The sequence below is a fragment of the Canis lupus genome, chromosome X (genome assembly GCF_048164855.1).
Source record: "Canis lupus baileyi chromosome X, mCanLup2.hap1, whole genome shotgun sequence".
Classification (NCBI taxonomy): domain Eukaryota; kingdom Metazoa; phylum Chordata; class Mammalia; order Carnivora; family Canidae; genus Canis; species Canis lupus.
In genome coordinates this window covers 113,009,639-113,026,632 of record NC_132876.1, presented here as the reverse complement: position 1 = coordinate 113,026,632, position 16,994 = coordinate 113,009,639, and the positions used below count along the sequence as shown (strand labels likewise).

The 16,994-nt window shown below is 36.0% G+C and overlaps 1 protein-coding gene across 5 annotated transcripts in view; it reads right to left on the bottom strand.

Annotated features, from left to right (window-relative positions):
• Positions 1-951: 951 nt before the first annotated feature.
• The window catches only part of AP1S2 (adaptor related protein complex 1 subunit sigma 2), a 30,399-nt gene continuing 14,356 nt past the window's right edge, over positions 952-16,994 (bottom strand). For 2 of the 5 annotated variants that reach the window (XM_072816731.1, XM_072816732.1), the window contains one exon: positions 5,375-8,270. In XM_072816731.1, the coding sequence (XP_072672832.1) occupies positions 8,214-8,270 (57 nt within the window). In that variant the 3' untranslated portion in view covers positions 5,375-8,213. Of the gene's footprint in view, positions 2,476-5,374; positions 8,271-14,667; positions 14,763-16,994 lie in introns of those variants that run through there. The other 3 variants (XR_012026463.1, XM_072816733.1, XM_072816734.1) reach the window with 3 other exon arrangements.

Sequence of the window (16,994 nt, the reverse complement as noted above, 5' to 3'; positions counted from 1 at the left end):
GCTTAAGGATGCACAAAGTACTGAAGCTGACAGGGAAAGAAATTTCAAGATTGGGATTTCTGAGTGAGTTGTTATCTGTTGAAAATGAGAGTTCTTTAGTATGTAGTCTATAAAAGGAAGTATGGTCCAGAAATCACTTTAAAAATTGATTTGTTCAACTTCAAATGCCAGCTTTACCCTAAAAATGTTTGAAAATTTTCTGTAATTACCTACTGGATTCACTAATGCTGAATAACATGGTATCCAGTATTTTCCATTACTTTCCTAAATACAGCCAAGATATACATAATTAAAGGTGATATTCCAAGTGGAATAGCCTTCATAGGTCGTGGAGGACAAAATAGGATCAACACCAGCTTGTGCTCAAGGTAATTATGAGATAATGGGGTCTCTTCCCTCCAGTGTTCATGGGTGCTGTGGTGTGGAGGGAAGGCAGAGAACAGTTTTAAACCACTTGACTGGTTCATTATCCTGATAAATGTCCATTTTGAACTTAAAGTTATTAATGTTTCTTAAACTTATAACCTGATTACTATTTATGATTTTAAAATTCCAGCTCTACAGTGCCAGCAGAAGCCCATCAGACCTGTTTTCAGTGAATAAGCCAGCTGAGTGTTGGAGACTGTCCAGGTCTGCAAGTATCTTTTTATCAGACTAGAAACTTGATGGTAGTTGATGCCTTGTTCTTTATTATCCTCGCTTTAATATGTAGCATTTCCCATCTGCGGTTATTAGGAGGTCCCTTAACTATCATGACCAGTTTTGAGTTGCTGCTTATATTAGGCGGTAGTTTGCAGATACTGGTTCACTTGGTGAGCACCTCCAAGTGCGGGAGGGCGGGGGGGGGGGTGGGGGGGGAGGCGTGGGTTGGGGAGCTGGTTGATTTGCAATGCCTTTGATTACCTGGAATAATCAGAGTTGCTAATTCAGAAAGTAGAAACGTCAACTGCATCAAGGTTTTAAAAGCGGCATTTATTGATTGAAAATAAATGTGTAGATAAGCTCTCAGCGTGGAAGCCACATTATTTCTCAGTGAGCTCAAAGTACATGAAAACTCCTTACATCTTCCATCATTTATCTCGTGTGTGCTTTTAGCAACCACCTTCAAATGGAGGTGAATTTTCAACATTTTACTGAAAAAACTTTAAAATTCTTTCAGCAGCTCCCCATAGTTTGACAGACTTTTGTAAAGAGAAAGATAAAAACACACTACAGTGGTGTACATTGAACATTTATTACAACTAATTGGTGATGTGATAAGACAGTGCTAACATGGCCTGAATATGTATTGGTCACAATCACAACAAAGCTTAATCCAGCCCAGCAGATACAAATGAAAGTATAAATCATGAAGATACGTTTACATACATTAAAGTATGTATAAAAGTGACACTGAAACAATTGTATAGCTTTAAGAAAACATAGGGCCCACTAATGCCATTTTACCTCATTCAACTCTCAAGTTTACATGAAAGGTGGTGTCTGCATTTTTAGATTTCTGCTAACTAGGCAGTGCCATGGAAGGGAAGGAAGCTGCCCTAAAGTTTGCAGCACTTACAAGTGGAGGGAAGCAAAAGCACCCCAGGAGTAATATTCGTGCTTTAAACAATGACTTAGGCAACACTTTGTGAAGAGAACACATTTTCCATAAGATACTGTTATGAAGAATTCTGGTAGGTCAGTGTTTCCATTTTACTTGGGGGCATCAAAAAACCATTTAAGTCACTAAATGGTTATGACTACAAAAAAATCTGTCTCGAGTTGAATGTTCCTTAGCTTTAAACATAACATGCTCACTATTAAACAACCTCTGTTCCTCGTCCCCGGTTTGGAATGCCGGAGAAATAATTTTAGTGTAAAACGCATCATTTCAATTTAGTCATTTGTGTATTCCCTTTTAAGTATGTAGTTTCCAATAAGGATCTTTGGTATAAATTTGGTTCTTTTTTTTTTTTTAAAGTCTCAACAGTTAAATTTTAATTCATTTGATATGTATCAGTTCCCTTTATTCTCATATATACTGAAATGCTACACACTAGTCTTTGGTTTCATAAAACCAGGTTTCATATTCTAATTAACAGTTGCCTTTGCCAAAGACGGTGATTAATTAGTGTATATTGCCTGATTGTGTGTTATTCTCATAGATACATGATCGGATTGAGAGAAACAGATTCTATAAACTTTAAAATATCCAGAAAAGGTACCTTTCTTTTTCTGCATCATTCTAATTTGTATTTAAGTTCCTTATCCCTTGATTAACCAAAGTTCCCTTAAAAAAAAATTGTGTAGGCCTGAATGAAGCAGCTTTAGCAAAACAGTTAATACTGACAAGACGTCATCTTATACCATTAGCTAACATGGACATGAAGGCAGTGACCATCTACAGTGTGTGAAATGCCACAAGAAGTCATCAACAAGGGAGGAGAGTTATGTCAGTCCAATTTCTTCAAGAACACTACGTGGGGTTTCAGCTTCCTGTGGAGGGAAAATGTGAGACTCTGGTAAGCAGATCCGGGGAGGCTTGAGAATGGGAAATTGACACGGAAGGATGTGCAAGTTTAGAGAACAGTGCAAGCAGCAGGTCATGTGGGCACATTCTGATGTTGAGAGCAGTGGTTATTTAGGGTTTTGTGCCCCAAAGCTCAGAGACTACAGAAGGATATTTTCAGCATGCATTCAACACCTACTGATTACCTACCAGTGTGCTGGGCACCACTGCTGTCGCACAAAAAGCAGGCAAACCTACTGGCAATTTAGGAAATCATTGCTATCGAATTAGCTACAGGAAAGGTAACCTATAGTGTTAAAATTCAGTCTCCCCTAAATAAAAAGCAGGAAAAACCCCAAGTTCTTCTTCTGAATCTTCACATAAGTTGGTTTTCTATGGTTTCCTTTTTTTTTGGTCACATGTATTTATAGAAATGTCTTCCTCTGCATTTTTACTCAGTTTTTTACTTTACTCTCCCTAGCAGCAGAGCTTCAGAAACTCACCTTCGCAGCCCGTTCCCCCACACCCACCCTGTGGCAACCAGTGGCTTCAGTGGGGGGCAAGCAAGAACTCATTTTTAAATGTTAAAGGAAGACAAAACAAAGCAGGCATATCTAGAAAAAAATTATTTGAAAATTTTCCAGAGTGGCTGATTTTGCACATCACAAAAGAGGACCAGGTCAAATTCAGGTATTTCTTGCAACAATTTTGTCATTAAAAGGCATGACAATTTAATGGAGAAAATGCAATTTTTAGTATCCAATAATAAAGTAACTTACTTTTGCATCCTAATTGTGGTACAGCACAAAACAAGGAAAAGAAAAATATTAAACCATAAATACATACATTAGATTTAATTGTATGTAAAGCATTATACGGAGTAATCGTAAATAAACTCTAGCCTGTCTCCTTATTTGGAAAACAAGGATCACAGTACTTACCTTCATACGTAGACATTTAAGGGAGAGAAGGCTTAGTGCCTTACTTCTAGAAAGTGCTCAAAAAATGTTAACTGATAACATTACATGATTGAGACCTACCCTACAGGAAGGTATTTAGCATTCAGTACTAAATAAAGTATTATAAACCAGCTCTCCGTATAAAGTTCACATGATGACCTTTTAGTAGGTTAGTGAAAAATGGGTAAAAATCGGCTTTGGTGACAAAAAGGTTTTTTTATGAAGTATTCTTGCCCTTGCCGCCCCACCCCCATCAAACCTCAGCCTAACCAGGCTTTATCAAAATATATATGGGGGACAGGCAAACAAGTTAAACATTGCCACAGGATTACGATCCACCAAATACAGGATGAAGGACATTCTACAGCATGAGTGACTCCGTTAAAAAAACAAAAAAGTGGCAAGGAAAAAAAGAGTTGTTAAAGATGAAATGACTTAGACGTCAGCCAGATACAGTGTTAAGCCTTGTTGGGAATCTGGTTCAAACAAACCGATTATAGAAATGCAATTTTCAGGTAATTAGGAAAAATTAAACCAGGAACAAGATATTAGGAGTCACTGTTAATTTTGGAGGGTGTGGTACTTTCGTCTCTTGGTGATACATACTGAAGCATTAGGGATGAAATGACGTACAGGACATGCTTTCAAACCCTGAGCCAAAATGGGGTGGGGGGTGGAATGGATGACGCAAAAGCACAGTACCATGAATTTTGAGTTGATGGGTGTTGAAGCTGGGTGATGTGCACATGAAGGTGCCTTCTCCTGTTTTATTTGCATGTCTCAGAATTTTTAAAGAAAGTCTAATGAAAAAGATGCAACATCCCTAAGAACAATGTAGCCAGTCTCTGTATCATGTTTAGCTTTAAACATGAAATATATTGAAATCTGAATCACATACATCTTAAATAAAGGAAACAATATAATAATTTGCATTTGACCCTTGAACAAACCCGGATTTGAACTGTACAGGTCCATTTATATGCAGACTTTTTACCGTATTTTCCTTATGATTTTAACATTTTTTCTCTAGCTTACTTTACTGTAAGAATAAAGTATATAATACATGTACAAAAGATGTGTTGTTTAGGTTATTGGTAAGGGTTCCAGTTAACAGTAGGCTATTAAGTTTTGGGGGAGATAAATGTTGTATGTGGATTTTCAACTGTGGTTCTAAACCCCTCATTGTTCATGGGTCAACTGTACTGTTAATAGTTCTTAAAAACACTATTCAACCTTCATTGCATTTATTAATAGATGCCTACACTGGATTCTATACAGTTAGCGTTCTTCGCTTATCCGTGTAAAAATGCCTCCCATTCCGTTCCGTGGAGCTGGTCGGATTTCCCTGTGCTCACTGCCTGCAATCCTATATGGCATCTCATGAAGAGAACCATGTTACTTATCAAATATGCATTATTTAAAATGTGTCCTTTTCTAAAAGGCCTGGTTTAAAGAAACCACCTGCACATTTTATTTCTGGAGTACTCTACAAACAGTACATTAGGTTTTTTTTTTTTTTTTTTTTTTTTTTTTTACAAATTGTGTTCATAGTATCAAATGTAATTTTCCCATGTTGACACTGAACTTGTAGTTCAAAATTACCTGGAAAAACCATTATCTAAAGTAGTCACATTCATAGAAAGAGAGTAGAATGGTGGTTACAAAGGGCTGAGGGGAGGGGGAATGGAGAATTGTTTAATGGGTACAGTTTCAGTTTCACAGGAGGAGGAATTTCTGGACAGCAGTTGCACAACACTGTGAATATACTTAACAGTACTGAACTGTACACTTAAGAAAATTTGCCAGATTAACCACTTTAGGGTTTTTTAAACACGACCTAATAAAATTACCTGGAAAAACCAAAATATAAAATAGATTATTTGTCAAAAGGGATGAAGAAGAAAAAAGTCATTCACATGAGACAAAGTACATGCAATACTTTTATTTTAGACGTGCAAGAAAAGCAATTTCAGAATCTACGAATTTTAAGCAAGCAGCTGTATACAAAGAATAAAAGAAGCAACATCTTGTTACAGCTCAGCACACCGCATCCAAAGCAAACAGGCATGAGACAGTGCATATTCAGCAGTAAAACCAGATGAATGACATATTGCAGGGTGGGGGAGGGACAGAGGACAAAAATGGAAATGAAAGACCCGTGTTTCCCAATGCTTTCAAGGGCGAATGCCAAGTTTCTCATTTGCTAGCCCATCCTCTCATTTGCTAGCCCATCCAGGTGCTTGCCACGTACTGCAGGACCCGGGGACCCGAAAGAACTGCTCTGCGTCCCTGCCTAGTCTACATTTTCATAGGTCTTCCGTCAGCACTGAACCTGCTCGAGTGACTTCGGAATTTGCTTATCGATGCCTTAAGATAGCTTCTGTAATCAGGCTTTAAACTCTCTAGATAGAAACGCTGCATTATTTGGTACTTTTCCTTTTATAATAAAATAAGTTGCATGTCATATTAAAAGTCTTAATATTTAGAGTATAATACCATAGTTAACAAAGCATTAAGTATTTAAATGGAGACTTAATAGATATTATAAAACTATAGTAAAATATTAGTATTTAAACTGAGTCTTAGAACTCAGTATTAACATTTTGAAAAGGTTACTTCCTACTGAACAATATATATTGCAGAAGACACTTCTGACGCTTTCTCTGATGTGTCTTAAAGGGACTGTTCAATACTGTATAGCACAAATGTGATCAATAAATGTGGCATCACAAACTTAAGAACTGTGACTGTTTTACCCTTAAATATTATGTAACAGTACAGATTTTACTCTCTCAAATTACTTCCAAGTACACTTTTATGTGATACATTAGAATACGGTAGCTCACAGAGGCTGTAAAATAGTCACACTGAATAGAATTTCTTTTCTCCCCCGAACATCTGAAGACCAAGCCACATTATATATCATGGCATGGCACTGCTTATTTTGCCGTGGCGTTTCCGCTATATTTTCTTTGGTGAACATTTTAACGATTGCTAAATTTTTCTTACAAGATTTTAATCATAGATGGTTCATAAATGATGACATGTATGTCTTTAAGATGAACTACTCAAAACATTCATAGGTCATATTTCAAGAAGAAATTATACCAGCTGTGAGCAGGAATAAACTACATCAAGATCACATACAGAATGAAAATAAAACAGAAAAAGAAAAATGAGGACGGGAAAAACAATTACAATCGTAAAGGTACTGGTTCTGAAATGATCTATTGTACAAGATAGTCACCAAGCTGAGGATATTTTCTTTCATAAGTATATCAGCTCTCTATTTCCTCTGTGAAATTCTGCATACACGACGAGTAGTCATTTAGTACACAGGGACATTAAAATATTCATGACGTGGCTACAAAAGAAATGCATATATTCTTACACAGTGTACAAACTGACAGACACAATCAGATTCCTAGAATGTTTAGTGCACAGTAAGGAAAATGGAAGCTTACATTTTTGTTTTCGTTCTTTGGTGTATGGCTGAACATTTAACTTATAAACAGTGCTTAGTTCCAATTCATCTTGAGTATGAAAAGATTTTCAGTGTAAAATCATCTGGTCAATACTGAGTTAACTGAAAATTCAATTAGAATACTACTACCTCCTGCCAGTCTTCAAGTATGTCAGGATTTTATTACACGAAGTAAAGGAATTTAATCCCTTAATGGAAATCATTACATCCTCAGGTGACCATAAACTCTTCTACAGATCCTAAAGGAAAATCTTTGCCAAGAAAAAGTGGAAAAGTAGTCACCCATTTGGTATTTTAAGTAGCAATGGAGGTGTTTAACGGTTTGCTTAGCTTAAAAAAAAAATTCCAAAGACTATGCCTTTGAGACCAAGGATATTATTTTTTAAATAATCCTCAAGATAGATTTTAGAGAACTCTCCAAAAAGATTTAATGTCTATGCCTACAAATGTATGTAAGTAGAAGTTTCCCACATCAATGAGGTACCCTGAGGTGAGGTTTTCAAACAACCCAGAGATGGATTTCTAGGGACTTTAAGAACCCCCTGAAACTAGTGGCAAAATTACATACAGATTTTCCTGAGAAGAGGGCCCATGGCTCTTCAGACTCTCAGAGGGATTATACCCCTGCCAAAAGGCTTGTGACTCAAAGTTTAAAACTGCTCATTTGAGTGCCTTTAAAATATCTTCATATTAATATGAAAGCTGGCATTTTGAAATGTTAGGCTACAAAGTCATGTAAACTGGTCAAATATATAACAGATCCCTTATACAATTAAATACAAAAGTATCTAAGAAGCGCCAGTTAAATTTTAATCCTCAAATAATTAATCTTAAAACAGTTTAAAGAGAGTGTTTTGCTTTTGTTTTTCCACTCAGGATATAGTGGAATGAACCAGCAAGTTAAAATTATATTAGTAATAAACCCCAAATGCTTCATTTTCGTATAGAAGCTCTCATTTTCATAGGGGAATTCTATTTCTTTACATCTGTATCAATGACATTAGTGCTTCACAGTACTTAATAATACTTTTTGGTCAATGAACCTCTGACCTCTTTCAATATTCTTTGTGTAAAAAAATAGTCCCAGAGATGGATTATTATCAGAATAAAATTCCCTATGAAAATATCAGTTAAGCAAGGTTTGGGGACTATCCCTTGAGACTTAGTATAATTAGACTTTTTATCCTAAAATATAAATAACAAACTTGACAAAATTATAATTACAAACTGAATTCATAGATCCTACTACATTTTGATGCATGTCAGTACTCCAGCACGTATTCTAGTACGCTTTCTTACACCCCATGAAACTCTTGCTGTGATACATATTCTCTGTTTTCTGGAGAGAGAACAAGAAAAGTTTAAGTCTGTCAACCTTTCACCTACATACCAGTTCTTTGAGCCTTTATAGTATAGCTTTTTATCTTTTAGGTTTTCTCTCTTAATTTTATGCACACTATGTAAAAACCAACCATGGAGAGCTTATGCCCATTGAAAGAAAAGAGAAAGATAGTTTCCCAAATAGGGCTGAGCACACCCCTGATGCTCCCCAGAAGAGACTTTACTAAGCAAGACAGACCATTCTCAAACATGCATGCCCAGCATTTCTGACGGACCTTTCACTACATTTAGTAAACTCAAGGGTAGATGATAAGCCAAACTGTTCTTTATGGCCAATGATCCATATTATTATACTTAAAAAAGAAATTAGCATCCATCAACTGTGAAGAATATTCGTCATAGGAAGAAAACCCTCTTCATTGGAAAAACACCCTTTAAAAAGAAACCCTAAGATGTACAAAAATAACGTATCCTTTTACTTTTAAGTTGCTTTACTGTATTTTTAATAATTTCTCAATTTTGACAGTCTGAAAAAGTTGTGCTGTAAATAAATACCTTAATGACCACCTAACCTTTAAGGTTGATTTTAAGCTAAATGATACAGATATGCCCATATTAACCAAGTTATTTTTTCTCCTATAAACCAAGAAAATATTGTAGTGGATTAAATATAACTCCAGGATTCTGGGCCCTCAAAAACTAGTACATCTTCTGAGTCACAGAATAATTAGTTTAATTAAAAATTGGGGCGGGTGAGAGCCAAGTCTGTCACAACACACAAGGAGTCCTGGGCAGAACCAGAACTACCCTCTTCTTCCACTACTGGGCAAGCGGAGTTCCTCAATACACTAAAACATCAGTGATTTAGATTACATGGGAATAATGGCCAGAATGAAAACAGAAAAAATTAATCCAGTTGTATTACACAAATTGCAAACTGCCCTTAGTACCAGTTCTTTGGAGACCTATTTTGAATAAAAATCAGACATTATTTTCAACCTGAAACGGGCCTGTAATTCTGGGCTATCCTTTTACTCCTCACTCATTTCCTCCCCCCATTAAGTCTATTCCAAACCCTCAACATTTTATTCCAGTTATCTACCTCTACCTCTTCTCTTTCTCCTTAGTCCCCAGCAACTCTCTTCTAGATGATAGTTTCTCAAAGCCAAGAATTTGGCTCATCCAACTGATGAAGAAAAAACAAACCACAGCTTTCCCCAGTTATCTCCTCCAAACAGGAGGAAGATTCGTCTGGCCTAAGACCAAGGCTTGTGCTTCCACTGCCACTCACCCTGCCAACTTCCGTGCCCCTTGATTCTATTTCTGCTTCCCTTGCTCTGAGTTCGCTCCCCACCCCCTACACATGCATCTATGATGTATGCTCAACTTCCCTCGGTACTCGGAGTGACTCCCTTCTCAATCCCCTATGAAAAGAGCCAGAGGTGGTGGGAAGTGCAGGTTAACAAACAGCAGAGAGGAATTAAGTTACACCTGCTCTTCCAACTGTCTACATTCTTAAGACAAAGACAAGCTCCATTGCCTTAAAAATTCCCAGATCTCCACCATAATAGGCTGATGACTCAAAACTAAAGCAATCTGGGAAACTGTAAGATACTGGAAGCTAGACTTCTCTGAAGGTCTAAGTCTTGTTGAGATGATGCCTAAGTCAACTACTGGTATTGGATCCAAAACTGAAAACCTAGTTTCCTGATTGTCTCTTTCTAGCACACAATGTGGTCAAAGAGCAAATCATTTACATTAAATGAAAAATAAGTATGTGTTATTTGAAGTTACTGCTTTCCAGTTTTTCTTGTGAAAGGGTTTCATTTATTTCTTGTACTATAAGTAGTATCCTCTAGCCTTCATGTTCTAGAATACAATGGTCCTTGTTATTGCCTCTCACTGAATTTGGTAGCCAAGGTCCTACTCTCGACCCTGGAACCCTATTCCCTGTGCTTAAAGACCAAAGGGCCAGGGCAGCCTGGGTGGCTCAGTGGTTGAACCTCTGCCTTCGGCTCAGGGAGTGATCCCCGAGTCCCGGGATCAAGTCCCACATCAGGCTCCCTGCATGGATCCTGCGTCTCCCTCTGCCTCGGTGTCTCTCATGAATAAATAAAATCTTTAAAAAACAAAAACAAAAACAAAAAACAAAAAACACAGGGCCAGAGAATGTCCAAATTCACTAAAATCTATGTTTAGTAATGAACAAAAAGAGAAGAATTGAAAGCCCTTGTAAGGTACCTTTCAGATGACACAGCTCACAGTGTCAGTCTTTCTCTGCCAGCAATTCTGGGCACTAGTAAAGTCAAATGATTTTTTTTTTTTTTTTTACATTAAGTTAGCAATGAGTGGCAAGAGCAATATGGTTGTGCCAGATGGTTAGTGTCTAAAATGGCCAAAAGCACGCAAGTGCTTCACTTTAAACTTTTTAGCAAATTCTACTCTAATTTTACCTAATGGAACAACACAATGTGTACTCTTACATTCACACAGTTTCATTTTGTCATTTAAAAAAATGTATAAATTAAAAAAGTTCATACTTCTAATACAGGTTTTACACTTCTAGAAAATGGTGGGGGGGGGGCTTCAAACATTTTCAGAGTTAATGCCAATAAGTTATTAATGTCCCACTCCTAGATCTTTTCTCACTTGATAGACCTTGAGTATCTTTTCATATCATTACATGGAAATTAATCTCATTCTTTTTTACAGTCAGGTAATGGTTTCATGTGTGGCTGTACTGTAATTTTCTTAACCTATTTCCCATTGATTAATATTTGGGGAAGTTCCACCAGCTTAATATTATACTAAAATTTTAGTGCATTTGTATATTTCTGTTGGATGCAATTCCTTAAAATTTAACTGATGGGTCAAAATATTTAACTGTTAACAGGTATCACCAAACTAATCCTCCAAAATGGAATACAAGTTTAAGTGCTCACAAGCACCAGACAAGAGAGTTGCTCATCCTTGCCAATCTAAGAACGAAAAAAAGTTCTCATTCATATTTTTATATGCCTTTATGTAAAAGGACCATTTGTTTTTTCTTTCATCTGTGAATTATTTATAGCTACTGCTGTTCTAGTGTGCTGTTTCTATTACATGTCTCAAAAGATTGTCTTAGAAATGATGGGAATAACTTAACTACATCTTGTAAACCCTGCTCTAAAACCTATTCGTTATAAAATACTAAGGACAAATTACTTTCTCCGGCAGTTAATTATACTTTTTAAATTAAAAAAGCAGATTACTGGGAAGTCTGGGTGGCTCAGTGGTTGAGCATCTGCCTTTGGCCCAAGGCATGATCCTGGGGTCCCAGGATCGAGTCCCACATTGGGCTCCCTGCATGGAGCCTGCTTCTCTCTCTCTGCCTGTGTCTGTGCCTCTCTCTGTGTCTCTCATGAATAAATAAATATTTAAAAATAAATTAAAAAGCAGATTACTTAGTAAATATAACTTCAGACTGCAAAGAAATAGTTTTAACCATATTTTAGAGTAACTATATATTGCATCTGCCTAGGTCTTCCATTTGGACCATAACTTGAAATGCTTTAAATTTGATCAGAGTTTTCAAAACATAACAGATTTCTTTGCATCATTGAATTTCAAATATTCACACTCTAGGTGTTTACTAAAATTCTTTAAGGCTAATAAAATACAAAAGAACAACAAAAAGTCTACATGTACAATAAAAGTCTATACACGCAAATTCTGGTCATTTAAACTAGTGCCTCTCGGGATCCCTGGGTGGCGCAGCAGTTTGGCGCCTGCCTTTGGCCCAGGGCGCGATCCTGGAGACCCGGGATCGAATTCCACGTCGGGCTCCCGGTGCATGGAGCCTGCTTCTCCCTCTGCCTGTGTCTCTGCCTCTCTCTCTCTCTCTCTCTGTGTGACTATCATAAATAATAAATAAAAAATTAAAAAAAAATAAACTAGTGCCTCTCTAAAAAAAATTATCAAATCCCTAAGGTGGATGGGGAAATCAGCAGAAAATTTAAAAATATTCTAATTGCCTAAAGGGTATACTCCATTCTGTTTCCAGGTAAAAACTCAATTACCTTAACAGATATTAACTGATTTGGTTGTTGCTGAGAAAATGAAATTATATAGTGACATCGCACAAGCTTTGCTGTGGGTTAGATGCTAAAAGCCAACCACAGATGATCTCCCCAGGCACTGGTTATCAAGTAAAGTAAAGGTGATTTTGTTGACTCACAGAGGTGATTTTTATAGCTATTTACATGTTCTTATTAAGAACATTTGTCCTTCTTTTATAGTTCTTAGGGTTTTTTTTTTCTCCCTCTTACTTTTGATTCATTTCAGCCAGTCATTTATACTCTGGACTATATATTATAAAGATGTAGTGGTCTATAAATGTAAATGGAATCTTTAAATATCCTATCATGTTAAATTAAACCAGGGTTTTGCAACCACAGCACTACAGACACTTGAGGCTGGATAATTCCTTGTTCTACAAGGGCTGTCCTGGGCACTGTTGGATGTTTAGAGGCATCCTTGGTCTTTACCTACTAGATGCCAGTAGCACCCCACTCCCAGTCATGACAATCAAAAATATGTCCAGGCATTTGTTCAATGTTCTATGAGGAGGCATAATTGCCCCACTCCCCACCCCAGGTGAGAACCACTGAATTAATCTAATTGTCTCTGGTTGATGGGTAGGTAAAATTAACATTCTTGGGTGCTTGGCTGCACCTTAATTTTTCTATAATGGGAACTTTATTTTTTTAAAAAGGCAACAGAGGAAACAACAAAAGAAAAATTTAAAGAATTTGTCAGTTGGGGGAAAAAAGAACTCAAACCATGACATTTTTCAGAAACTATTTTTTAAAGAAAAAAAAATCACCACCAACAGCTAGAAATAGGCTCTTTTGTAGGCCCCAATCCTAGGGTGCATGCAATCAATTTAGTAGATCAGGATCAGCATTGAAAAAAGGGAGAGAATAGAAAATGTGAGAATGCAAAACGAGAAATAAAGTATTAGTTAACAAAATACTTTTTTGGTTTATGTGCATGTAACTGCTATGATATAAAAATGTATTTTATTACTGTGGGTTCTTGTCAAATATCTTTAAAAATCAGATTTACAGCTACTGATTTTAAGTTACTCCAACTTTTCATTATTACAAACAGCCCAGAGTAGCAAGAGTGGGCTCAAAATAAGTTAAAATGAAACAGAGGGAGGAACCCTCAAAATTCTGAAAAGCAGACAAACAGAGTGCTCAAAAAACACACATACAGCAAAGTGATTACAACCTAAAAACCAGTGACCAAGGACATTGGTCAAATTTCTTATAAAACGTAAAACAAAAGGCAAGATTTGTTTTGCCTTCCTTCTGTATTTTCCACTCAAACATTAATGTAACCAAACCTTTACTTCTCCAGTTTGTTCTAGCAGACCCCAATCAAATTTACCTATAAGAAATTAAAATATGCTGGCATATATATAGCCTTGTTAACTTTTAACCCAACTTAGAAGAAAAAGGTTTAGGCTTGAAAGTTTTAACATCACCAGTGGAAATTACAAAGGAATCATAGGAGTTTTTCTAATTAGGCCAAATCCTAAGAGGATTTAGATCAAAATGCTTTTTGCTGTTAAATGATATTGTATATATTTGAACACATCTAGCTGTTATAAAACAATGTACAATATTCTTGAGTTTGACTAGCATACCCAAATATTCTTAATTAGCAAGATTTTAATTAAAAAACCCAAAAACTTCATACTAAAAGGCATGTTATTAAGTATTTCAAGTACTTATTTACTTAAAATAATTTTAAGTCACAAAAGATTCATTTTTAAAAATCAATTTTTCTAAGATATCTTACCTTTCCATTTTTATGCAGTCCAACAGATTTATTATTACTTTCACAAAGATGGTGCATAGTACTAAGATATATCATGCAGCCCCAGCACTAAAACAAATCAATTTTAGCAGCGCTAATTCTCCATAGAGCACCACTTTCTAGCCGAGGCAGATTAACAACTGCAAATCCAAGAGACCCTATTCATAAAGTGGATCATCTCAAAGTAGAAGCAAATTCGTGAGTGTAATGCTTGCTTTTGGTACCTCACTTATTTTTCATTGCTCACGTTCTTTAGTGAGAAACAATACCAACAGCAAACAAAGCTCAAAAGGAAAACCCCCACAAATTTCAAAACGATGCTGTTAGTATAAAAAAGAAAGGCTGACACATCTCAAAGCGCCGATCAACACCATCATGCATCTACCGCTGAGGTTAAAGCCCAACGCCCGGTTTTTTAACTATTTGATCTTCATGGATCAGGCAAGGACTTGAAATCATCTCACGTGCAACAGTCTTTGCATAACACCCCATTTTATCCATGCCACAAAAACGGTAAATTTGGTAGTTACCAATAAATAAGTTGGGGGTCAAAAGGACTAAAGCCTTAGACTGCTCTTTATCATAAGATATCCTCAGACAAACCTCCCCATTCTTCATTCTGGCTCTATAAAATTAAGGAGCAGAGAAAAACTGGTAAGTGCCTGACTTTACAAAGAAAATGCACTCTATATTTCCTTGGTCATTAAATCTATGTTTATAAACCAACTGTACCACTCCCCCATGTACTCCCCCTCAAAAAACTAGCTTAAAATAGGCACTTAATTGGTGGTGGGGAAATATTCCAAGTATTGCAAAGAATGTCAATTTAGTAATCTCAGCATGTTGCACTTTAGTAATTTAAGAATCAGGTTAAGTACCAGTGGCATGTTAAGAAAACCTGTGTTAAATTCCAGCAAACATTAAAAATTGGATAATGGACTGATATTTCTGGGCTTTACCCCCAAATTTAATTATGTATTCACAGAACCAAATATCGAAAAGAATACAAAGTTCACTCTAGAAATGTCAAAACTGAACCACTGTTTACCAAGTAACTAAGTAAAATAAAAAGGAAATCGTGGTTATTTAAACACAATGTCTGATATTTTAGCAATTATAATTTGAATACATACTTATGTTCTCATTACTGACTGTAATATGCTAATAGAAAATCTATCCACTGACTGTGCCCTGTTTACCTATAAGATGAAGGACTACCTCAACAAACTACATGACATTTATGCAAATTGAGTAAAAAGGAAATTTTAAAGAAAATTTTCTGAAGAAAATAAATATTTTTAAGGATAGAAATGTGTATTTCACAAACTTTAAAGGGCTAAAATCTAAATCATTTTGCGATTACCATGTATCATTAAGCCAACAGATATTTTCATTAAAAATTCAGAAGCATCGTTGGTATTTAGAAATAATCAAGTAAAAGACCTGAAACCAAATAGAAAAATCACAATACAAAGAAAAGTAGATTAAAATAAATTAGTTAGGACTTCTACAAGTTTAAGGCTGCATTTAGGTAAGTGTCTTTACAGCTACATTTACAAAATTGGAAGCAAAAATCATATTCATGACATAGACTAAATTATAAGACCCAAAAAGCTACTATAAAGCTACTATAAATCCAAGAGTTTTGAGAAATTCATTAAAGAAATGATTTTTAAAATATATTATTTCTATCTATACATCCAATTTAAAAATACCAACAATTGATAATTTGGACAATGAAAACTCTATAAAATGGCATCTGTCTTAGGAAATCTACTCTGTTCCATATAGAAAAACCTCCAGAATGATGAATCTCTTTATTACTGAACAACACAGAAGTTGGTACTGAAAACAGAAGGTTTAAAATACACATGCCAAGACAATATACAAATAGGGTAGGCAGGTGGGTAGACATGGACAGGGCTTAGTGGTCAATATTCCACTCAGCTCCCAAGTCTAGCAGATCTGGGTTTGGAATGCTAGGACCAGTCACTGTAACCTCACTGAGCCTCTATTTCTGCATTTGTTAAAAAGGTGCTCATGATCCTTCTCAGGGCATCCTGATGTTTAGCACTGGATGCTTCCCATCTAAGTGCTCAGTAAGCATCAGCTATTGTCACAGTTCTTTTTTGTTGTCATGGTGTCCAGACATGTTCTCATTACTGACTATATATAATATGCTAATAGAAAACCTACTTTATCAACTGTCTGCCCTGTTTGCCTATAATATGAAGGACTATCTAAAACAAATCACAAGACATTTATATAAATTGGGTAAAAGGGAAATTTTAAAGAAATTTAGCAGTTGGTGGAATGCTTTTTCTCATCTTATTCCACCGCCTACTTTATGAACATAATACTTACTCACCCGAAGATGTAAACATGTACCATATAGCAACATATAAATAAATCTATTTTAGGAAACAAGCATCTTGTCATCCCTGGATTTGTGACAGTATGTTGGCAAATAACCTGAATGAGTAACAGGTTAACCTGAACGGAATCATCTGAAGCCGTACTGCCCCAAAAAGACTTTAGCTTGGCTTCAGAAAGGCCTTAACCTGCAATGTTCTAACTCACTCTAAACTTAGAGCGGACCAGCCATGTTCTGCCTCCTAGAGACCTGAATGGCTAAATCTAAAAAAAATGGTACACTCAGACCATTGAATAGAAAATGTCTTAGTGTACTATCATTTTGGTTTATGTACAAAATATTAAGGTAGTCATAGATGAGAAATAGGGCCAAATCTCTCTTCTAAAGATATGAAACCAAAAAAATAAATAAATAAATAAAGATATGAAACCATAATTAATGGTAGTCAACTTTTTTTTTTTTAAAACTACGGTGAGACAGGGA